At 34.8% G+C, this 25,072-nt stretch overlaps 1 protein-coding gene across 12 annotated transcripts in view; it reads left to right on the forward strand.

The window, feature by feature from the left end:
- The window catches only part of ABI3BP (ABI family member 3 binding protein), a 309,603-nt gene that overhangs the window by 195,370 nt on the left and 89,161 nt on the right, over positions 1-25,072 (forward strand). For 9 of the 12 annotated variants that reach the window (XM_069065333.1, XM_069065335.1, XM_069065337.1 and 6 more), the window contains 12 exons: positions 4,033-4,107; positions 5,804-5,881; positions 6,442-6,516; positions 7,970-8,047; positions 12,224-12,304; positions 15,718-15,792; positions 17,292-17,357; positions 19,851-19,928; positions 20,485-20,532; positions 21,863-21,946; positions 22,877-22,924; positions 24,389-24,472. In XM_069065333.1, the coding sequence (XP_068921434.1) occupies positions 4,033-4,107; positions 5,804-5,881; positions 6,442-6,516; positions 7,970-8,047; positions 12,224-12,304; positions 15,718-15,792; positions 17,292-17,357; positions 19,851-19,928; positions 20,485-20,532; positions 21,863-21,946; positions 22,877-22,924; positions 24,389-24,472 (870 nt within the window). The remainder of the gene's footprint in view (positions 1-4,032; positions 4,108-5,803; positions 5,882-6,441; positions 6,517-7,969; positions 8,048-12,223; positions 12,305-15,717; positions 15,793-17,291; positions 17,358-19,850; positions 19,929-20,484; positions 20,533-21,862; positions 21,947-22,876; positions 22,925-24,388; positions 24,473-25,072) is intronic. The other 3 variants (XM_069065334.1, XM_069065339.1, XM_069065343.1) reach the window with 3 other exon arrangements.

Raw genomic sequence — 25,072 nt, forward strand, 5'->3', positions numbered from 1 at the left:
CTGATCCTTAATACACCAAAATAACTTGTGCAGAGCTTTGGGTCTTTGGTTTACTTATTCTAGGGTGAGCCTTCTGACTTTTTTTCTTACTACAGAAAAACTCCAGCCCAATGGAGGATGATGAGTCATTGTTATTGGAATGGAAGATAGCCATTTGAATTAAGTACCATGTGGCAGCTGAAAGTTAAACAAAAAGAAGTAACTGATTGTGATCCCAAGGTTATGGTCCAGTTAATGTTCTTTCAATCCTAAAAGAACCTTCATTTTATTTTCTTTCTCAACTCATGATAACCAGGCCAACTGACTCAGTGGCTCTGAACTATTCCAGAGATCACAGAGATATTTCTAAGCTTCCTGTTGTATAAGGTTACTTGGGTGCTATTTTGGGGCAATAAACAGTTACATTTAACAGCATTTCCTGAAAGAATATGAGAACACTTATTTTTCCCAATTAGAAATCACATTTATGTCATCAGAAGAAATATGGAGAATCCATAAGAAATAGAAATATGAAAAACACTCTAAAAATTGTCCACATTCTATAAAAATCTGGAAAAATCAAAAATTAAGTATCACCAGTGATGAACAAACATAAGGGGTGCTATACTTAGAAATAGATTGTTGGGCACTGGGTGGTTCACCAACACTATTTTAAAAGGGATAGCTTCCACACATAGCACTATGCTTGCCCCGTGAGCAGCTGATTCCAACTGACCTCGCCCACCCAGTTGGAATAAGCCCTAGAGAGAAAAAGCTAGATGAAGTGGTAAGGATGCTTCTGAGAGCACAAGAGTAAAAATAAAGTTCACCAGATGGTTTACAGATTTTTGTCATTATTGTTGTTGCCTGTTACAGATTTAAAGCCCAAGACTTTGTTTTGCTTGGTGAGCATTTTCTTCTGAATAATAACTTTATAACATTCAAAACCAACCTGAGGAAAGCATTTATTCATTTATACAAATAGTACTGAGAACTCCATGGGTTGTGTGTGTTCATCGTGTACTCTCATATTAGTAAAAGGAACAGTATTTTAGCTGTTTATTGAATTTTCTACACAAGACTCATCTTCATCATTCATTTATGTGTGGTTTCTGGGACACTACTTTGGTAGCAAGGGGTGGTACCTAAACCCTGGGACATGTACCACTAGAAAGATTTCTATGGAGAGAAGGTGTTTATTTAGTGGCACACTGTCAAAAATGCTATTATGTAGCTATTTGATAACAGATAGGAGAATTCCTGTGTCAAATTAATTTAATATATTAATTTAATTTATTTAATTAAAGAGAAACCTTTCACATAATTAGCAGTTTGGGGGGAAATTAAATGGAGTTTTCAGTCAATTTCCAATTACAACTACCTTTTTTGTTCCAAAAAGTTTCAGAGTATTCACAATTGATACACTTTGAAAAAAAATAATTAGTGTGACTCCTTCCTCCAATGACGGATGGTCAGAAGACTATCTTAGTGAATTCTTGTAGACAAAAAATAATTCATTACTTCGTGGCCAAATCTGCCTTAGTCTTACTCCCCAAAGTTAAATTGGCCCTCAAACAACAGATTTTGGAGTCAGGTTTAAATCCCATTTTTTATAATACCCATGATTTTGCACTAGTTACTTAACCTTGATGGACCTCAGTTTCCTATGTGTAAAATGAAAGGGTTGGGCTAGATGGACTCTTGAGATTCTTTCCAACTCTAGCTATTTTTTTCTATGGAACACAATCTATCACTGGGTACTTAGTCAAAGCCTTTCAAACATCATAGGATCTACTATGAATTACATTCTACTGATACATGCTTCAAGAACCTAGGATCACCCTACAGCATGCTGAGGTATTGGAGAAGAACTTCAAAGGAGGCATGATTGCATGTTATAGTTAAATAGTAAGGGGAAAAAATATACTTACCTTTTAATCTCAGCAAATAATTAGCACATTTAATTTAATTAATTTGATGTCATTTAGTTCTTAATACTAAAAATACAAGTACAACCAGGAGTGTAACTTATGCCCTGTTATCATTATCTTCTCCCTCGTGGGCTTCTAAAACAAGATTATATTGCTGTGGTTAGAAGGCCAATTTTTATTTTCTGAAAGCAGCCAATGTTGGTGTTTTTCTCCCATCCATCCATGAGTTACATGGCATATGACTTTTCTCTTATGAATCCTTTTTGTGTGTGTGCCACCAGCTTCTATGAATATATGGCTATCTGTACTGTTTTATGGCAAATCCCTTGGGAGTTGTGTCCATCAAAACATTACATATATATGTGGGTGTCTGTATGTCTCCATATAAGTAGGTGTACATGTTGGTTAGCTCGCCTCCAAAGGACAGTATATAATACAATATGTAGATGATTGTTTGAATTCAGAAGAACTGAGCAAAGAGGATATTATGGTTAGAAGAGCAATGGACCTGAAGTCAAGGACCCTAACCCAGATGTATGACCACGAGGAACTTCTTTGAACTTCAGTTTTCTCATCTGAAATGGGCATAATAATGCTTGTACATGTAACACAGAGCCCATCTTGGTAGAATGAGGGAGGGATAGCCCTCTTCTCCATGTTGAATATGAAAAGAGAGGCATGACTTCCGACTGAGAGGATGTTATCATGTGGGGTCTTTTTGTATTCAGAACCTTTTAAATACCTGGACCAGAGATATTTGAAGGGTAGCAGATAGATATGACTCTAGCCCTCTTGGAAACTTGAAAAGAAATTGCTTGGCTTTGTACAGTCTAGTTCTTTTTGGTCTCTTGTCCCAAGCTAGTTTACTTGCAATGTGACAAGGCCCTCCTCCAATTGTCTTATGGGTGGACCAAACCTCAGGTCATATCTGCCCATGACATTATTAAGCCTTGTCTATATTTTTAGACAACCCAAATACATCATACTGCATTTAGACATATGCTTTATATGTCATCTACCTCCCAGAATTGCTGGGGAGAGTTTTGTAAACCTTAAAACACTGTCAGTAGAAGTTGTTAAAACCATGATGTATGCTCTCCTGCTTATTAAATTTATATTTTATGACTACTGGAATGAAGCTGTACAATTTTAGTCACTGACAAGTATTTCTCTCTAATGTGGAAAGACATATGCATTGTATAGAAGAAATAAACAATGTCTTTCATTTGGGGGGGAGTTTTTTTCTCTGTTTTGGATGACCAGAATTTCAGTCAGTATCAAGAATCTGCCACGAAGTGATGAAGTCTCATGATTCTCAAAATCGCCAACTAACTACACATGTTTTTGGAAGATTTGTTTTTCTGTTATTCGCTTTCCATGACTTTCCACTTATGTCTTCCACTTATCAATCACTTCTTCTCTTACTTGCATCTCTACTCCCTACAGTTTACTCTTTCATTGTTTTTTTGTTCTGTTTTATTTTCCTTTTCCCACTTATAGGAACAACTCACTAAAAAAAATTTCTTCACAAGTTTAGTTGATATAAAATTCCCAAGTATAAAACACACAGCCTTCATTTGGAAATTGATTCTACTTTATCTTTTCATATGGAACATGACATATGGCCTTCAATTGCATAAACTCTCTGGAGGTCAGATGCCACCAATCATATGCTTTTCTAGCAGTTAGTTCATAGACTTGAAGGATAGCTGCTGCTGGGTGAATAAAAAATGGAAACTGAATCATCTTGTTTGAAGGGCCTAAGGAAAATCCAATGTTGTGTGTGTGTGTTTGTAAAATTCAGTTGTTACTTCTGTTTCCCAGGTTCCTTTGTACAGCCTACATGCACAGTCAAATCTAACACCTTTATATGGTTTATTTTAAGTATTTATTTTTGCCCTGAGTTGGCACTACCTCATTTCAAATGGATAGCATGCATCACACTCGAGGGCAGCTTCTATTCTGGATTTATAAAACCTGAGCTCAGATCAAGGACAGAAGCAGGGACTTTTTGGCTATCTGCCTTTAAGTAACACAGTATCACAGAAAGCCAATATTGTTTCAAAATATATAGTGCCATCTTTAAAAACTAATATCTGTTCTTGTTCAAAATTTTTTTTAGCAACCTATGACAAGCAACCTGTTTTCTCAAGCCCTCCAACAACAGATGAGCCTGAAACATTCACAATCCAAACAGGTATACTTACTCAGTCTTTCATAAATCCTGAGTTTTCTACAGACTCTGAATCTGGTCCTTTTCTTCCAGAAAGAAGGCAAAACAAATGCTCTTCATTTCTCTCTCTTCTCTCCTTCTCTCCAATACCACTATGGCTTTTCTCCTGTATGTTTATGGCTGATTCAACAATTGGAGAATCAGACATTGGTCATCACAACATCATGATGTTAGATATTTGCTTGAGACAGCATGGTGTTAATATTAAGGCCATTGGACTTCCTCAGAAGACAGGCTCAAGTCTCACTTTGTCAGTTGTTAACTATTTAATAATGTGCAAATCACTTAATCTCTCTCAAACATGGTAACTTCATCTGTATAAAGGAGATAATAATTCTTCTAATATCTACCTCATGGGAGTATTGGAAATAAGGTGCTTTGGGGCAACTAGGTGGCACAGTGAATAGAGCACTGGCCCTGTAGTCAAGAGGACCTGAGTTCAAATCTGACCTCAGACACTTAACACAAAAACTAGCTGTGTGTCCTTGGAAAGTCACTTAACCCCAATTGCCCTCCAAAAAGCAAAGAAAAAGAAAAGAAGATGCTTTTTGAATCTTAAAGTGATATACAAAGTGTGTCTAAAGTCTTAGTGCAGTAGTAAGTTCCCATAGATTAAAACTTCACTAAGAATTTGGGGACATCCTTTATAACTGTGAGTTATTATTGCCTACTGCAACAAAGGGACTGATTCCTTCTGATCTATCATACATTATTCATTATTGGTAATCTTAGAATTGTTTTGTTATTTGGGAAGGTTTATACACACACATATCTATAACCAGCTATGTTTCCAAAATCTGACTCAATTTAAGTGCATAGTTATATATTGATATATTTTACTGTATTATTTAATGTCGTGATGTTCCATAGAATCTTGGAGTTTGAAGAGATTTCAGAGATCATGGAGTTCATAGAAATTTTCATAGAAAATTTTCTTCAACAGTGTCCTTGATATGGTCCTTTATGATGGTGGACAGTTATAAACAACATAAAATACAATACTGTGAAGTAGAATGCTTAGCATAGATTCCACTAGTAGTTATCAAATAGAAAGAGATAAACTTGGAATCACAGGAACTGAATTAAAATCCTGGATCCACCTTCTCACTCACTTTGTCTCATTGGGTAAGTCATTTAACCACTTTGGGCTCCAGTTTCCTTATCTGCAAAGTTAGAGGATTGGAGTTAAATGACAGCTAAGGTCCTTTTTATCTCTACATCTATAATCCTGTTGAATGTATTTCCATCTTGCAACTTGTTTTATCCTCATTATTAGTTATTTGAATTGTGTCTATTTTTCAAATATGAATCCATCTCTACTTCCAGTGATGCATTAATATTGTTGATCAACAATCTTTCAAGTAGTTCATAAGTTTAGAACTGGAAGGCACCTCAGAGGCCATTGGTCCAACTCCCCCATTTTACAGATGAAGAAATGGAGGCCTTGAGAGGTATGGTGACTTGCCTAAAGTCACACAGGTGACAAAGCAGTAAAGGCAAGATTGGAACTCAGGAGCTGTGACTCTGAGTTCAATTCTCTTTCCACTGGACCCCTTTGAATGACCCCTTTCGTCTTCCTAGACATAACTTGCTATTCATAAATTAGCATTCAATTCCTGTGGCTCTTTGCTCCCTTATAACTGGTTGACATTTATTCCAGCAGCAACAAGTGATTCTACTCTGGACTCTGCCCCATCTAAAACTTCTAGAACAATTGAACAGCCAAGGGCAACACTGGGTAATGTTTTTAATAGTAAATTCTCACTTAACTTTTCATCAAAGGAAAGCCCACTCTGAATGACTTTCTTCCAAAGAACCATCCTATTCCATCACATCTAATCACGTATCTCTTTCCTGCTTCTGAATACGTAGCTGTTGTTTTCTCTGTATCATTAATGATTTTTTCACCCTGTACCTGGCTTTACTTAGAAGATGTAGCAGGTGATATTTTCACTGTCTTAAAAGGAGTAAGACAATACACTATGAAATTTGCATGTATAAGCGACACCCTCACCCTCACCATCTCTCTTCCATATCCCTTTGTCTTTGCATTCATTCCATCACATTTGGATGCACTCGCCCTAATTTTGGTCATCACGTGATCAGTTATCTTCCTTTCCATTGCTTTTCCTCTTTGAATACTTTATTTTATCCACCAGCTTTCACAAATCCATGAGCTGTTCGTTTTTCATCATTGACTCACTGTGACTTGTCTTTCTTATCAGCTAAAAGCATGTTATTGCTCTAGGAGCTCCTTGTATTAACTAAATTGGGTTGGGATGGGGACTTTTATTTCAGCTCCAAATGAAACACCGCTTCCTCCTCAAAAACCGAAAATATCTGCCAGGCCTGAAACACAACACACTACACTTGGTAACTACTAATACTCGTGTACTTATGTATTTTTTTTTTTAAGCAATTGGGGTTAAGTAACTTGCTCAAGGTTACACGGCCAGGTGTTTCTGGGTGGGTGCTAAGTGTCTGAGCCTGGGATTCGATCTCCAGGTCATCCTGACACTGGAGCCGGTGCTCTTATTCGTTGTGCTACCTGGCCGCCCCAATTATGTATTTTTTAAAGTAGCAAAGTGGCAAAAATTAATCATGTTGCACCTAAGAAAAATTCACTCAACTTCATAGGGTTGTGGTATCAAATGAGACAATATAAAGTGTCTGAATAATCTTAGCTCAGTTTTGAGCTTAAGCTTAAAACTGTACTAAGATTTTTGGGGCATCCTGTTTGTGTAAAGTATTTACAAGTCTTGCCAGCATTGCATAATTGCTAACTGTTATTTTTATCATAGTCAACATTTCCAATTTTTCTCCTTGCCAGTATTGAGTTCTTTAATGGTAATTGACTTTGATGAACCATAGTATAAAATATAGTATCAATGCTCAAATAAAAAGAATTTACATAATTTCAGTATCTCTTTATTCTAACAAGTGACTTCTTTCCTGTTACCCCAATTAGAAAAATCTAGAAACATAGTTGAGAATTACACTTTATTCCTTTCTGTTCAGTTAAATTGAATTCAGCTTAATACAGAGTACTTCCCTTGGTATGTAAGTATAAGTAGTATCAGGTATGATCTGTGGGTCATGCTGAAAAAAGGAAAGGGGGAGGATAAAGGACAACAGCAAAGTCTTATTGTTTGTAGAGGAAATCTTAGAAGTCGAAAGGTATGTTATCTTGTGGAAAGGATACTAAAAAGCCATAGCACTAGAAATTTATTTCTAACTTCTGAGGAAGAGCGAGCTTCAAAGTGTTCCTATCTTCCTGCTTCCCAAGCCCAAATTATCTATACTGCCTACTACCCTACACATGGATAAACCAAACTTTAAGTATTTGCTCTGTCTTCTGCTTTCATGCATTTGTGTATAATCTCCCATAATTAGAAATGTTAGTCCCTATAGTTCCCTGTTAAAAATCTATCTTTCTTTGTGGCTCAAGTCAGATTCTGTTTCTTTTATAAAGCCTAAAGGGCAAGACCTGTGTCCCTTTTCATTTTTATATCCCCTGATATCTAGCATGCAACAAGCATGCAAAAAATGTTTTCTGAATGAAACAGGATTCTGGGATTTTTTTCTAAAATATACTCACACCCACAAGGTATGGCTAAATATAGTTTGTTTTCTACAATTTAGTTCAATATGATGCCATCAGCCATATTTGCTGAGTGCCTACTATATACTAAGAACTGGGCAACAGAAAGGATCTGCTGATAAGTAGTTCTTGCCATTGTGAAATTATGGCCTTCGTGCAACATGGTTGCCAGCTGAAGAAAGATCATTTAGTGAAAACTTATGAAATAGAATCTGCTTCTTTCAGCTTCCATACAAACCACATCCATTCCTTCTACAACTAAGCGACGGCGCACCAAGATCAAACCAACAGGAGCCAAACGTGGTAACTAAGACTTTTATAACCTACATTTTGAATTCCAACAGTATCTTATGAATCCTCCTATTAAAAGGAAAATGATATGGTTTACTGTACCTAAAGTGGAAAATCTGATAGGTTGCAGCCCTAATGATAATCCAAATCTTTTGTTGATTTAATTGAAGCACCAGAAGTTGTGTTATGTAAATTAAGGCATAAACTTAGAAATTACATTCTATGATAACATAATGCAACATAGCATAAAGGTGGATGTCTCTTATTACTATGTATATTTCAAAAGTGCCCATTAAATTAAACTTTTCCTCAGCAAGAAGCAGGAAAGTAAGGTGGAGAGTCAAACTCAAAGTCTTGATATTGTAGGTTTAGGCCCGATGCCTACCTTGTCTGTTTCATAGGTCTGGATTTCTATATATTATATTTTCTTAGGCATATACCTATGCTTTGTATAGGCATATACCCGTTTAATATTGATTAGATTTTTTTCCCTGCAGTAGATCAAAACAACAAGCACTTATTAAGAACTTACTACATACCAGGAACTATGTTGAGCACTGAGAATTCAGAGAAAGATAAAAACAGTTTCTGCTCCCAAGGAACTCAACAATCTAATCAAGGACACAAAATATAATCAACTGTGTACAAACAAGATAAATACAGGAATAATTGGAGTTATTCTCAGAAGAAAGTCATTAACATTACGTGAGACTGAGAAATGTTTCATAAGATGACATTTTAGCTGAGACTTGAAGGAAGCCGGAGAAGCCAGGAGGCAGAGGTGAACTTTACTGAGGTGCCACCAGCCAGGAGAGAGAGAGAGAGAAAGAGAGATGGGATGGGGGGGGAGGGGAAGGGGAAGGGGACAGGAAAAGGAGATGGGGAGAGGGAGAGAGAGAAATTTTATATTTAAGTTTATTAACCTAGAGTATTATTGTTCATTATTACTGATTAAACTAAATATAGTCACATTTATTATTTGCCCAATTTAGTCTAAATTTATTTTTAAATGACCCTCACAATTTAACTGTTTCAATTACCTTTCTTATAATTATTATCAATTAGATGATTTTTCAACATTATTTGTTAAACAGTTTAGAGTTTTAAAATATTGTTCAAGTCCTCTTTGGAATATCTTCTTATTCTCTATCTAGAAATATCTCTATCTAGTCTCTCATCTCTAAATATTCCTTGTTTTCCATTGCCAGAAGAAAAAAAAAAGGCGTGGAAGCCCTTATCTTTAAACTTGCTAAAAGCCCTAAACTGACAAATGGACAAACCTGGCTAGTAATGGTATTTCCTTAGTAAATAGCTACTTTGTGGCTTCATTTGTCCAGGGGAAATCCAGTAATGTAGGTTCTATGTGATGTGACTAGACATTCCAAATATTCCACTTGGATAACATTGGAGATCTCATGTGAATAACCAGCACTATTCTACAGTTGTAGATGACTTTCTCATTACCCAAATGATATGAAATAAGCAAAAAAATTATAGTACCACATTTACTACATTTCATAGTATTACATTTTCTTTTCCAATCTTATAATGTATGATCTAATGCTTGTTCTTAGCTCTAGGCAGAGTGTATTCTCCACTACAGTGCTCAATTATGAATTGATCAAAAAACATATTGATGTGGAACAAGGGACTGATGTCATGTCAGTTTCAAGTATCATAAATAAACCAAATCATGTACACTTTGGTTTCTTGAATGAGTAAGGTACCCAAGCTTAAGACAGAGCTTTATTTTCAGAAGGCTATTTAATATGAACTTTGTTAGTTCTATTATGCCTCAGCTCAACAATAATTTGATGTATTGGGCATTTGTAATAACTTTAAAAATTATTTTTCTTGTGCCTGAGACTAAGTGTGGCATTAAAGCTGAGTCAGATCTCATGGGCCACATGTGAAAATTATTTGTGTTATTATTTGCATATATCATTATTTGAAAAAATGTCTGCTTTGCTGCCATATTGTTACAGCTGATTCTTTGGTAATAGCTTTCTTTTTTGTAGAGGCTGAACATACTCTTAAAATTCATTTTCTAAAGCCACATAAAGCCTTAGTATTATCTACTTTCAGCCAAACTGCTTTTCTTTATCATAAAAAAATTTTAGGGGTGGCTAGGTGGCACAGTGAATAGAGCACTGGCCCTGGAGTCAGGAGGACCTGAGTTCAAATCTGACCTCAGACACTTAACACAAAAACTAGCCATGTGACCTTGGGCGAGTCACTTAACCCCAACTGCCCTCCCCCCCCCCAAAAAAGCAAAAATAAATTTAGAGGGACGAGAGGATATTTCCAACTTTTGTAATGATGTCTTTTTTTTCCTCTCTCCCTACCTAGTGTAAGTCCCTAAAGCCCTAAAAATCTCTAAACTGATTCTCTTGCTTCTTTAACTCAGTTTGTTTCTTTAAAATTCAAAATATTAACCCAGAAGCATCCCACACCGTATCTGAAAATTGCTTGAGCTTTCCTTAATTTCCAAATTCTAATGCTAAAATAATTTTCAAAACAAGTATTTTGGTGTGGCAATTTTTTTTCTAATAGAAATCATGATGCAGTAGAGTGATCTCATCATAACCAGACTCTTCTACTGTCATCAGGAAATTTCTTTTAGCAGTTATACTCATGACAGTGTCAGAAATTTTTAAAAATATGTCAGGGCTTGGACAATTGGAGAGTTCATTGGCTGGAGAAAGAAAATTGATTTCATTATTAAAGATGGATAGCATTCTTATCAGATAATGCAGATAGTTTTTTAGTCAGAAAGTGAAAAAATAGTTCTAACCACCTTAGAAACCTGCTCTATTTTTGTCTTCCCTGTTCTCAGAGAGAAAATAATAAACCCTCTTTTTCAATTGCTTATTTGAAGTCCTTTTGAAATTCTAGTCTGGTGCTAGTCAGCTAGAATCTGAAGAAGATATAAAGAATGAGGAAAATCATCATTTAATTAAGAGATAGACTGTGGTTTATGAGAGAAGTGAGGATTATTAGGTAAGAATGATTTATTGATTCTGGCAACCTAAACATTTGCAGGGAACATGTTGAACAAAATTTTCTATCAACTAAATGTCAAATTACATTGTATTTATGAATCAGTCTCTAAGGATAACTTTTAAGATGTTTGAATTTAGAAGATAAAAAGAATCTAGGGCCAATCTATTTCTAGCATAGTTCCAGGCATAGGTGGTGCTTAATAAATGCTTTTTGATTGGTTGAGTTGTAGTACTACATTTACTTTTCCAGCCTTATAATGTATAGTCTAATGTTTAAGTTCTTAGATCTAGGCAGATTGTATTTTCTACTACAGGGATCAATTAATTTTTTATTAGTGTGTCTTTATTACAAATTTAAGTTAAGAATTTTAGTTAGATAGAATGAGTAGGGTCATTGATAGAATTTGCTTAATTGGGCATACTGAGAGTGACACCAAAGAAGGAGGAAAAAAGTTTGTCAAATGTTCAAAAATTTTAATTTCTCTCACTTTCAGTTGTATGTGGCAATAAGACTTTGAAGTATATAGGTGTTGGGCAATGAGGAGTTAGGCAAAAGGATAGAGGCATATTGGTGAATGATCTCTTGTGAGAGTGGGTGAGGTTTCCAAGTCAGTGAAAAGGAATGGAATACTCAGAAAAGATTAAGTTTTGGGTAGCATAGTCAACAGCATTGAAAATCCCTAATCACATGAATCAGTCCTAACAGGAACTGTCTGTGAGAAGGGGAGTTAGGGAGGGGGGAGGTACAAGCTTGCTTCTTGCAACCTCATGCTTAGAGAGCTTTGAAATTGTGTTGTGTTGTAACAATCACATTGGCACAGCATTGTGGATAGGGACCAGCTATTAGACAGAACACAGAGTGTCGGTGACTGTCTAAGTTGTTACTTGAATGAAATGTCTTTCTGAGGTCATTTTTTCTGTGGTTGCAAGATGAAATTCAAAAAGATTTAAAAATGCTTTTTCCCTGAATTTTGGATATGGTACATACATGATGTCAGCACCATTTGAGTTTCTATGAGGAAATTTCTTTATGCTTATAAATAAGAGTAGATCATCCTCTTGCCATCTCTGGGTTTTTTAAGTATTTATAGCAAATGCAGAATTTGTTTTGAAGAAATTAGTGGAGCTATATTCTTTTAATAGCTACCTGCTAACACTCTAAAGATGATGCCTGCTTTCCCAACAGTGATAAGCTCAACCACTTCAGAATCTACACCAAAGCACAAACCAACTTCTCTTGAACTTCAGAGTCCACCAGCAACACCGGGTAACAATATTATCTCTGTTAATCATTACTTTATTTTTTATATGTCAATTAATTTTAGCAGGCACATCATCAAACTCTTTCTCAAAGCTCATTAGTTCTGAACTTTCCTGTTCCTTTATTGCAGTCATTCCATAGGTGCTGATTTTTCTGGATTTTTTGGACGGCAACAATGATAATTTAAGACTTTTGTAAATCAGAACCCTGTAAAACTGAGTATACAGAATGTCCCAAAAGTTTTAGTGCTATTTTAATATGGCATGAAGATTTTTGGGACACCATGTATTTCTCCCAAGCCAAAATGACCTACCCACCAGGCCTCAAATTCATCTAACCAGTAGTAACATTATTAATTTAATTCTAAATTTAAATAGGTCTTAATCTATTCTGAGAATAGTTAGATCTTAAAACCTTTAATTCTGACCAAAAATAAATGACAAAAACATACAGTAGTTTTAAGAGCCTAGTTTGTTATTGGTTTTAGGAACTGTAAACAGTACAAGTGGTTATTAACCTCAAATGCACAATTGGATTATGCTGCTGTCTGTCTTGTCCTAAGGTAAAAGAATTAATCATTTGCAGCCTCAATTTGTTCCATTTATCCCCACTTAAATTTTATCCTTTCAGAATTCCTTTGAGGAATCAGTCTTTTTAGACAGGTATATTTTTCCCTCATTGACGTAGGATTGAGAGTATGATAAAAGGAAATAATCATTTATCAAAAGGAAATCAAAGGATCATAGTTGGAAGGGACCTGAAAGGTCCTTTAGGGACCTTTAGCTTCTTAAACTTTTTCCACAAGGGACCCCTTCAGTGCTTCTTAAATTACGAGTTATAACCCACAATTTAAGAAGTGCTGAACCCCCTTACTTTATAGATGAGGAAATTAAGACTGAAAGAGATTACGTGACTTTTCCAGGGCCGCACAACTAGTAAGTGTCTGAGGCAGGATTCAAACCCAAGTCTTCCTGACTCCAAGTTGGTTGGTTCAAAAGAGTACTAGTAGAAAGAAAAAGTCAAATGAAAACAATGCAGATAGGTTTGTTATCTTCTGTACTACAAAGAGGTAATGAAAATCAGGAGGCTGTCTAACTAGATTAGATTGGTTTTCCTAATTATCCTCATTTTATGCTCGCTTTTTCATTTTGTATGACTTACCATTACTTCTGATGAGCTTTTGTAGACCCTTATTATTTTTGAAGCAGATTTTTGGTCCCCATTTTGTCGTTCTCTCAAAAGTTAATTCAAATTAATTCAATTATTCAAATTTAAATTCATTAATTCAAATCTTCAGAAGCAAATGCAATAGGAAAGACCATTTATTTAGCCAAATATCAAATAATAACAAAAAATAACAGAAACAGCATGACTTATTTTAATTTTCCAAGGACAGAGTCTTCTCTTGTCCTTAAAAAAAAAAAGACATCTTTCATTTAGTTAGATCAGGTCATGATCGTGCCTAAGAGAGTTAAGTTGAACATATCTGCCAAGCTTTCCATTAGTGGTCTGTACAATGCATTCACGTGGCACATTTTGACCATGTGAGGGATCTACAAGGTACTGGTTTCAGACTGATTCCTGAAGACTACAAAAAGAAAGGAAGCTTAATAATTCTTTTTTTTCCCCATTTCTCAGAGAAAGTACATTTTATTTATTTTGTGTCTAAACCATATACCAGGGCAGAATTAGTGCACTTGGAATCCTATTTGTAATTGTCTCTAAGAAACTTTTCAAGGTTTCTATCTTGGTGCCAATAAGGAAGTGAATTGAGTTATCTCAAAAATAGGATGATTTGGGAGTGTCATATTGTGTTGCAAGTTATTTATTGGCCAATAAAGAATGAATTCCATCTGCCATTGGCTTATTTTTGCATTCTCATGCAAGTCTCGAATTAGCATCTGTCAAATTAAAAAATGGAATTGATTATGTGTTTTAATCAATTTGAGTATTAACATTTATCAACAAATGTTTTGAGTACCTTGTTTTAGTCATGGAAAAAGTATAAGAATGCCATTCCTTCATGTTAGTGGAAACTAGCATTGTCTGTCCTAGAAATTGTTTTCTTCAATAATGTTTAAAAGGCATTCCTAAGTAATAAATTATTTTGTAAGTATTATCCATGAAAATCAATCATTATTTTTTTATCTAGAGTTTCTAAGATTGGGACACATAAGCATTGTGTTGTTTTATAGAGATTTGTAATAATACATGTTTTCATAATAACAGACTTTTGTTCATGTATAAATTGCAATGAGAACAATGTGCTGTATTGATTGGAGATCCAACCTTGGAGTCAGGAAGACGTGGGTTCATGTCTTGAATCTTACATTTACTTATTGTGATTCTTTAAGTTATTAAGCCTCCCATTTCCCTTGCAACTCTCTTAGACTATAACAATCTTGATCTGAGATAATAGTAAAAGTTGCTAGAGTTTACTATCCTAATGGTATCACAGGGCATAGGTTAATAGACTTAGATCTAAGAGGGATTTAAAAAACCATATATATACATTTTACAGATAAAATGAAGGTCCAGCCCAAACAATACTAACAACAATAATTACATGTAATAAGTTGGTCAATCTCTCTTACGAATTTGCTTATTATGTCTACATAAATTCAAAAGTAACAGTTTATTTTGTCAAATTTATGTAGGCAATATATAATGTGGATCTCATAGTCATTTAAAAAACTCAGTGAAATCAGCGGTCTCCTTCAAACACAAAGAAATTGGGGAGTGGGGCAGCAACTTTGAAGAAGTACTCTTTTTTGATGATTGACATCCTCAATTTTTCTTTTTATGTGGCTCTTGTTTTTACCTTCTTCTGGTTTTGAATGCATCTCTGAATTCCATTTCAAGTAGTAATGTATAGCGGTATTTATTTGCTTAGTGGATCTCCTGCACTCTTTTTTCCCCCCTATTCTTCATTGAAGCTAAAATGTTCAGTTCTGCAAGTTGAAAGGCTTTATTGCTTGCAATATATACTTGCAATGCATGTCACAAGAAATTTTATCATCTTTCTTCAAAGTCTATGCATTTGCTATTCGTTACCAAAAACTGGTACTTTTTTTCTTTCTAGGAATGTATATGCATCTATTCAAAAAAGTCCCTGAGTATGGGCTCTCCAGTACAGTTTAGATAATCTTTGTCTTTCTTCTTACACTGGCTTCAATCCTTTCTTACTTTGTTGCCAAGTTTCAAAGATACTAGAATAATAAATTTTGATGAGCTAAGCTCAATGACATTTCTCAGGCAGTTTAAGCCTCTTTCTTCTCACTTAAGTCACCCATTTTTGATCTTGTGCAAAGATAATCTTTCCATAGATGTGCATGCTGACTTCTGGTCACACCTGGGGTTGTGCAATAAGTTCAGAAGAGCTGAAAATTCTACAACTTCTCTTTGTCTTTTTCTTGCAGCTCCTAAAGAGATACTTCCTGTTCCCCCCAAACCAACAACTCCCCCTGGCCCAGAAGTATCACAACTAACTCCTGGTAAATTTAACATCAGAAATGCATGAATAGGGGGTGAAAGTGGTAAAAATGAGATAAGACCATCAAAGATGGTCAATGGTATCTATCTCAATCCCTCCCCCCCCCCACTCTCCCATTAGCTTGAGCTCTAGCTTCAGCATATTATTCAGGGCAAGTTCAAGAGTGTGGACTCCAGGAATTACATTTGTAACCATATCTTATTTTTCTGGATAACTTATTAATTTTCTAGTTTGGACAAAATCACTATTAAGATGTCCAAAAGGGAAAAATTATGTCGAAAGAGTTGTAACAAAACTGAAAACATCCATTATGAAACATTAAAATTACATAGATTAAATTTCTTTTAAAGCACACCAAAAAGAGAAAATATCTTCAGCTATTGATGTTTTATAAAGTAGCAACAAACTTTTAGGAATGTTTAAGAAATATAATAAACCCAAAATGTTGTTGAGCTGACACTAGTGAAATAAGGTTTTTCTTTTCTGAAACTGGTGCCAACTGAACAGTTTGTCCCTACCCCTATTATAATAGATTTTATTAATAATGTCCTAAGGTTGAATTTTTATGACAAGTAACAATACACAAACAAACCATCTGCTTGCACATTTTGAAAAGCATAACTTACTTTTGACTTTTCAGAGACTAGGTAGAAAGCCCCCTGATGGAATACCCAAAATAATCATAACTAAAAACATAACTTTGATGATGGGAATTTCTTATAAATTCATATTAGGAAGTCATTCAGTTATTGAATGATACAGCTCACATATGATCTAATAGGAAAACTTAAGAGTAATAGGTTATAAAAAAGAGTAATAGGTTATAAGGAAAACATTCACCAAATGAATATTTTGTCTTTATTGATGCTTCCCTAAGGAATGATAAATTTCTCAAAACATCAAAACATTCATGGTTTTTTTTTAGTAGAAAATTATTTTCACAATTAAATGTGCCCAAGCCTGGAAATGTAATCTATGCCCTAGCCATAAACTCGTGTCATTCAAAGAGGAATTTTTGAATTTTTTTTTTAATGATTCATTGAAAGTAACAAAATCAAAACAGAGCAAGAAATTGATTAGTAATCTGGGACCTGATCTTGTGCTCTTGGATGGACCTCCACCATCCAATGGAAAGATAAAAATTAAGTAATAGGTGATGACATTTTTTTCCCGTCCAGTTTCCCTCCGCTCAAAGAAATGCTACTGTACTCTCCATTTATATAAGTAGTGCATTCCCAGAGCAGTAGGGGATATGAATGGTTGTCAGAATGTGAATGGTTGTCAGGGAAGAACAAAAGAATCATTCTTACATCTTACTTTCCTTGTGGTTTTCCAAGAATGTGTAGAATAACCAGTGATTCACTCTACTGAGTGAGTTGCACTCACTAGTCATCAGTGAAGTAACTCTTTTAAATTTAACAGAAAATCTCATTTCCCACCACTTGGATTCTGCTGTTTTTGGATTCTGATTTTCCTTGGTTTTGCTTATTTTTGTTATAGCCCAAGAGTCTGTTAGTATTGAGACTTCACCAGCACCACCTTCACCACGGTCACCGACAACAATAGGTAATGGAATTTTCTTAGTGAGTGGTTGCCTGTCTTTGTTAGGACATAAAAATATCCCTCCTCATTTCCCTTTATGTTCAACTTCATACCCATTACTTATTGATATGTTTCTAAGTTTGTCTAATCGGTTCTCCAAATCATCTTTCCTCCTCTTCTTCCAACATCTTTCTGACCAAATTCATAGAAGTCCATCCAAACCTTGCTCTCGTTCTGCCTTAAAATGTGTTTTTGCTTTCATAAATCATTCATTGCCCTTGTTTTCATTATAAAATTAGGATGAATTTGCTTATTGCTCTAACATAGGTATTATCTCCAGCAGTGTCATGGTTTCCCTGAAATACCTGAGTATAATTCATCTTTGAATCTTTGTCTCCATTATTGAAGCTTCCAGTTACAATGTCATGTTGTTTCTTGTCCCCTGAAAGGAAAATGCAGAAGTTAATAGTTCTAAAATATGGGTCACCACACCAGAAAATACTTCAGTATCCATGTATACCTATGGAGATGATCTGATATTATTGGTTTTAATTAATAGCTATTATGTTTCATTTATGATTAGGAAATTGATTTATAGAATGATTGGGAGTGAAATTAAGTTAAGTGAAGATAGAAAGTGAAATTCCTGTGAGCAGCCTATCTTATTTTAGGAAGATGAACACTACAGATATAAATACAAAAATGAAGCAGTCCCTGACCTTGAAGGATATAGAACCTCAGATTTGGTAGGAGGTAGTCTAGTTCAGTCATCTACCCAAAGCAAGAATCCCTATCAGATGATCTACCACCATCTGTTTAAAAATTGTTTTGCGATGGCAAGCTTACCAATTTGTGAAGCAGCTCTGTTTATGAACACATCAAGTTGTCTTGAAAGCACTTCCTTACACACCCTAAAATTTCTGTCCATTCATTGTAGTTGTGCCCATTGGATAAGTCAGGATAATGTTTCACAGAACATTTTTAAAGATAGCTATATCCACGCTGTCACTTTTTCTCTTGTCTAAATATACCCAGTTCTTTCACCAATTTCTCTTATGACATGACTTCCAGGTCCTTCACCATCCTGATATTCCCTTGTCTAAGTACACATTTATCAATACTTCATTAAGACACTGCATATAGGCCTCTAAATATGGTCTGGCCAGAGAAGAGAGTGCAATTAAAACTATTACCTCCCTTTTATCTGAGCACTATTCTTCTAAGATCTTATTAATTTTTTACACACTCATTACATTATTGACTCACTAAGCTTGCTGTTGAACAATAGTGCCAAATCTTTTGCACATTAACTGCTTCTTTAACTGCCTCCTCTAATTGTGTAATTGATTTTTAAAATGAAAACATAAAGGGAAAACTGTATATTTATTCCAAATATGCAAATGATTGCGATTTCTTCTATGGTGATACTCCTTTCAGCCTTGAAAGACACAATTAATCGATGCCTGTCCATCCTATACAACTCTCATAAATGGCCTCCCCTAAATTTCCCATAGGGACTCTACTCAAAGTGCTTGCTCATACCTTCTTCGCATTCCCTTGACAAGATGCTAATAGAGTCTCATAGGCTCATAGAGTTCGACCTGGAAAAAAAAACTTTAAGTCTATTTAATCTAACCCCTTACTTTTTTTCAGACAGGAAGCTATAATTTTCTCAGAGAATTTCACATAGAGATTAGAGCCCAAAAATGCTTATTCCAAATCCAGTGCTCTTTCCATTGTACCATTCAGTCTCTCTCATCAGTTGTCTGTCTTGCACTGGGATTAGTCCACCTTTTTTCTCCTCATTTTGAATTTGTCTGTTGACTTCCTTTAATATTCTCTTTGTTTATGATGTCTTAAAATTCACTCATGACCACCATTGTTAAATTCCATCTCATCTTTTCAATTAATTGTTTTAACCTATCTTTCATAGGATATCTCTCAGCTATCTGAATGACTCCTTAATGCCTTTAACATTAATTCATCATTATTTCCGTCTCATTGCCAGAAAAAAATTCTTATTTTTTCTTTCTTTTTAAAGTTGACTCAATCAGCATTTCAAGTAATAAAAAAAAAAAAATAGCTGCTTTCAAAAAAAGTCTGAAGTTGTACTTGTGGCTTAAAGTTTAAAAATCAAAACAAACTAAAATGTTTTCTTCCCCCAAAACTGAGTTCCAAACAGAATGGGAACTTTTATTCCCAAAAGTTACATATAAACTTTCTTCTACACCAATATACCACTTTGAAATTATTTTTGCTTTTCTTTCATCTATACCCAATTTTGTTTTTCCTTTCATAATTTAAAAAAGTCACTCTTTTTCATTGGAGAAAAACCTATCACCAATCTTGAAAGATCCTGTTTCATTGGGAATCTGGCGATGAAAAACAACCATACAAGTTGAGATGTTTCCACAATAAGTAAAGGAAGACAAATATTCCTCATAGATTGTAGATCGCCTTGGCAAGTTTCCAGAGTTATGCTAGTTATAATAATCGGGCATTTTTTTTCCCCTTCAGCTCCACCAAAATCAAAGCGACCCCCTCGGCGGCGTCCTAAAACCACACCTGCTCCCAAAGCATCCCCCACCAAACCTGGTAAATGTGTTTGTCAGTGTTTTAGCAGAATGATTGTTGTCATGTTAAAGAGAGCGTAACCCAATGATTTAGACATCTTATTCAATATGTTCACAATTATAACCGTTCTTTGTAGTGATTAAATACTCATAGTGGTAACCTATGACAGTATTCCCAGAATATACATAAGGTATTTTTTATAACTCTTATCTAAGACTAATACTCATTATATAGGTGTGGACCATCTAGCAAATTTGATGCAAACCTATTAACAAGTAAATAAAAGAGGAAATTTGTGCAAAGGGCAGAATTGTATGCTTGGAAAAGAAAAGAACACTGTCCTGTGTCCCCATTTCACCTCTTGCATATGAGTATTGAACTTGGGAGTTCAAAGGTTCTCTCTTGCCTGCAAGTCAGAAGGAAATTTCTTAAAGGAGAAAAAAAAGTATCTTTGAATAAAATAGAGATATTGATTATTTGTGTACAAACAAATGTCTAATTTTAAAGAAAATATCCTTCCCCACAATTCCTTCCTCCTCAGTATGGTGGTTTTTGTTTGTTTTTTCCCATGATACAGCCCAGGAACCAGTGACACTAACAACTGAAAGAACAAAAGCTACAATAGGTAATTCTGCTCTTCTCACATAGACTCAGTGGGTGGCCACATCCCCTTTTTCCTTTCCATCCCTCCAGGCAAACCCATAGGCTGTTGCTGCTCTGTGTGTTTCTCTAGCAGCATCTATTCTCACAAAGTCATTTCATGCTTCCCTTAGAGGTTTTCTGCTCTTCATCTGAAAATAACTGTCTTCAAAGAAGAATCATATCGTGATAAATTCAAGGAAACTATGAATTTATTACCATCACTAACATATCATTCTCCCATAGTAGGCACCGTAGCTTTGACACTGCCTTTCTAATGCTAAATTTCAGAAGAGCTCAAGATTTCTGCAGAAAAAAAAAGACATATTTTTATTGTAGCACTATGGATTCCACTGAGTTGCTTTACTCACTGACTTCTTCCCATTACCTGCATGAAATTCTATGTTTTTCATCTGGTTTTGTTTTGTTTTGAGAAATGGCATTCCTCCATTTTCATGAATCTTGATCCTCAACAGTGAGTCAAATACAAAAATTACCCTGGAGTTAGTAACAAGATCAGAAAGGCTACAAAATGGGTTGGAGGGAAGTGTTGGGGTGGGGATGGAGGGAAATGGTATTGATGTAATGTTACTGTGTTTTTTTTTATTATTTCCCAGCATCTCCAAAGAGATGTGCCATAACTCTACTTCAGAAAACTGCAGAAAATCATAACTAAGTAGCCAGTCATATGTAATAACAAGTGTTTCCAGATATTTAGTCTAGAACACCTAATTAGTGAATTTTTTTTACCCCTATTTTTCAGTTTTTATGATCACATTAAAAAACTGAACAAGAAAACTTGAACTTGTATACTTTGAGGCTTTGGGGGTTATTTATGGATAAAAATCAGTTCACGTCTTTTCATTGTTTCTGGATCCAACTTTATTTTATAATAGTCTTAAAAGATTTGCCTCCAGGTAGAAGCTAAAAATGAAAAAAACTGTATTAAAATGTATTACTAGGTCAAAAATTAGTTGAAACTATCTCTTTTGTTTATTTATATCAACATATTCATTGTATTTATAGAATATTTTTCTCTGATGTTTTAATAAAGGGCAGAATTTTGCCATGGAGTGTTTTAATATTACTTTAATTTGAATTTTCTCAACTGTATACTAGAACTTTTCTTGTTTTAGTTTTAAAACCATCAAAATAAGCAAAGACCACACCTAGTCTAGATGTGCCAGAGATCAGATGTGATTAACATGTTTTTTCATGCCTTAATCTAGAAATAGGAAGGAGAACTATAAGAAAGACTATTCTTAAAATTCCAACCTGTGATTATTACACTAACCTCAGCACTATTTTTCCTTTAGCTTCCAAACCATCCAGGCCCAAAACTAAACGTCCTAAGACTAAAACCACACCATCTACAACATCTACAACACAGACTATATCTGGTAATCTTCATTTCCAATGCTTTTGTTCAAAAAAATCTGGATCTCTGCCTAGGTGTTTCCAATTTGAATGGTAGATGTGTGCAGTCACCTAGTTGCTATGACTTTGTTCAATATCTTCTTAAAGTCCCCCATGTTGATTTGACAATGTTAAATGATCAAATGTGTGAAAATGGTAAGTAATTTTTAAAAACTCTGGAAGGCCTCTTTTCTACATTATGCTACCTTAGAAAGCACAGCCTTTAGAAAAAAAAATTGTCAAGGCTATTGCTGTAAGCATGTACACTTTTTCACAAAGTGAGCCCCTCTCAAAGAATTTCTGGTTTTCATTAAATCTGGATTTCACATTTTTCAGATCTATCTGGACAGTTGCTATTAATGTTCATTCTTTTTTGATATTTTATTGTTCACGATGGGCTGACGTTATATATTTGTAGACATAATGGGGGTGGAGGGGAGAAGACTGAATAGACATGTTTTCACTATCCTTAAAAGTGATGAAAATCCCTTTTGATATTCTAAAGAAGTCATTTTAATAGTAGTTGCCCTTTATGTATCAGGCTTAAGTTCAACAGTTTGAAAGAATTTTTATTCAAGAAAAGACAAATAAGAATCTAATTTGATCTGAGTGGAGTCTTGTAATAAACAGGTGTGTCAGGCAAGTTCCTGATAAAAAGGAAATAATAAGATACTAATTTGCTTTAAGTGGAGTCTTCTAACAATACACCTGTAATAAACTGGTTTTTCAAGGAAGTTCTTGAGGTCCTATAGAGCTAGTGTTCAGTTCATCCATTACCTAGAAGATTTAGAATAAATTCTAATTTAATAAATCTTCATTTTATTCAGATTTAAGTACCAGTTAGTTCAACTGAAATAAGGTCTGTAAGATCCTCTGTATGCATGTTTATTTTCATATTTTTGCTTATGATACAGCATATGAACCTGTTACACACAGGATGGAGGCATCGATGACAACTCTGGGTAATATAGATTTGTGTCCCATTAGTTGATGCTTCTCTTTACTGTTCCTTTTGATCTTTATTGTTGGGGTCCTAGATTCTCTTCCTGATCCCTCCTGCCATCTTTCATTCATCTCCCAAAGTTGCATATTTCCTACCCTCTGTTAAAGGCACTTTATCAAAAGTTATACACCTTGGCACCATCCTCTATATAGTTCACATCTCTGTATTTTCCTTTATTTGTATACATGGTTTTGGTGATTTTCGGTTTGTTAGAGTCTTAGGATATCAAGAATACCAAGATATTTTTGTATCAGACTTACTGAGTGCTTAAATTATTAATGTATCAATGCATATACATGATTTATATATACATATATATGTGTTATCAATGGATGAGTGAAGCTATCAATGGAGCACATTTATTTAAGGATGTCATCTTAAATCTGCTTATAGAAATGATGAGTAAGGCTCCCAAGTGATCAAATCTACCTGGTAATTTATGAGGGCAGGCACCTTGGTATATGTCTCTGTCCACTGTTCCCTGCCTCTCCTTTTGTCCTCTTATGCTTTCCTAAAGTGTCTGCACAGTAAAATTTCTTCCAAGACTGAGTATGAGACATTGATGAAGTTTTCTTCCTTTGGAATTTTTCATCAGAAATAAGCTATGAATGTTGGGGGTTTTTTTGTCACAGAGCTTTCTTTGATTCTTCATCTCTTTCACAATAAATTTTGGCTTATCAAAAAAATGTTCAATAAATTTTCCAGACTCCAGATATCATGCTCTGTGCCTCTCATGATGAGCACTGAGCCACTTATTATATAAATGCTAGAAAGGCTTTTGGTGTCAAAATTGTATTTTAATTATCTTAAGTTTAATTTTCTAGTTTTTAAGATACAGTAAACAAATAAAAATCACTTCCGCCCAAATGTTCTTTGATCCAGTTGTTAATTTCCACCAAAAATTACATAATTTTGGAGCATAAGATAGTAGACTTCATAAGATGGCAGTTCCTTATTTTATATAATCTGAAAATAACATGAATATTCAGACTTTTTCCCCTTGAAGATCTGTTTCTTACTTGAAGAATTGTCTCCTAGAAATGAACAAGCTATTGTTATGACATCATTGCTTTAAAGTTGTTTACAATCTTATTTCTAATATCAGTCATATTTGAAGAAGCTGCAAAATGTTTCATTAAATTAATAACTTTCTAAAATGTCTTATACATCTAAAAATGACCCTTAATTTTAATGAAATTCTACATTCAACCTTAGCAGTCATTATTCAACATTCAATAGATGCATGCTATCTGGTTAGTAATAGGCTTAGAATCATATAAAGAAATATATGACATTAACCATAACCTCCAGGAGCTTTTAATTTAGGTAGGAAGGTAAGATATATACATCTGAAATGGTTAAGAAACAGTATGCTATTCTCATACTTAATTCCCATAATAACATAGATGCCTTCTTTCTTTAGCTCCACAGTTGGACAAATCACCACCATATGCAGGTCCCCAACTTAAAACAACATTAAGTCCAGACGTGCCAGAGATCAAACCTGGTAAATGTGTTCTTTATTATTTAGCAGAGTTCAGAGTATGAGTTATAACATGAAGGTTACAAATTAGGGCACGCCCTTATAGAATTAGAGAAGTGGTCCTGGGTTCAAACACTGCCTCTAACAGGTACTGTCTCTGTGGCCCTCTACAAGTCAGTTAATCTCTTAAGTTGGAAAGCAGGTGTTAGTCTGCATGGGTGGATAGAGAATCCTCATCAGGAATTTCCTATAGCAATGAAATTACAAGTCCTATTTTTAAAAAATTGATAAGGACCAGGATTCAGGTACCTGGTATATGACTTCTCTTTTTCAATTCCAATACACTCCATTGTGAAGATTAAGAGTCATAGGGAAGGTGATAAGATTAAAAGCACAGCAAGGGTGTTCACTCTTTTGTACCTTTTATCTAAACATCACTTTTTGCTACTATCATGATGGAACTCCCATTCATACCCACACATTATATGCTTGCTAGTCTCAACACCTGAGATATCATCCATTTCCTCTTACCATTAAAATTCCAAACAGTTTAGTGTGTGTATGTGTGTACACATATATGTGCCTTTTTTGAAATCTGTCTATCTAGATATTGATAGATTGATC

This window comes from Petaurus breviceps, unplaced genomic scaffold (genome assembly GCF_028583685.1).
Source record: "Petaurus breviceps papuanus isolate PSGF00001 unplaced genomic scaffold, PetGlider_PUasm1.0 90683, whole genome shotgun sequence".
In the NCBI taxonomy this organism is placed as follows: Eukaryota; Metazoa; Chordata; class Mammalia; order Diprotodontia; family Petauridae; genus Petaurus; species Petaurus breviceps.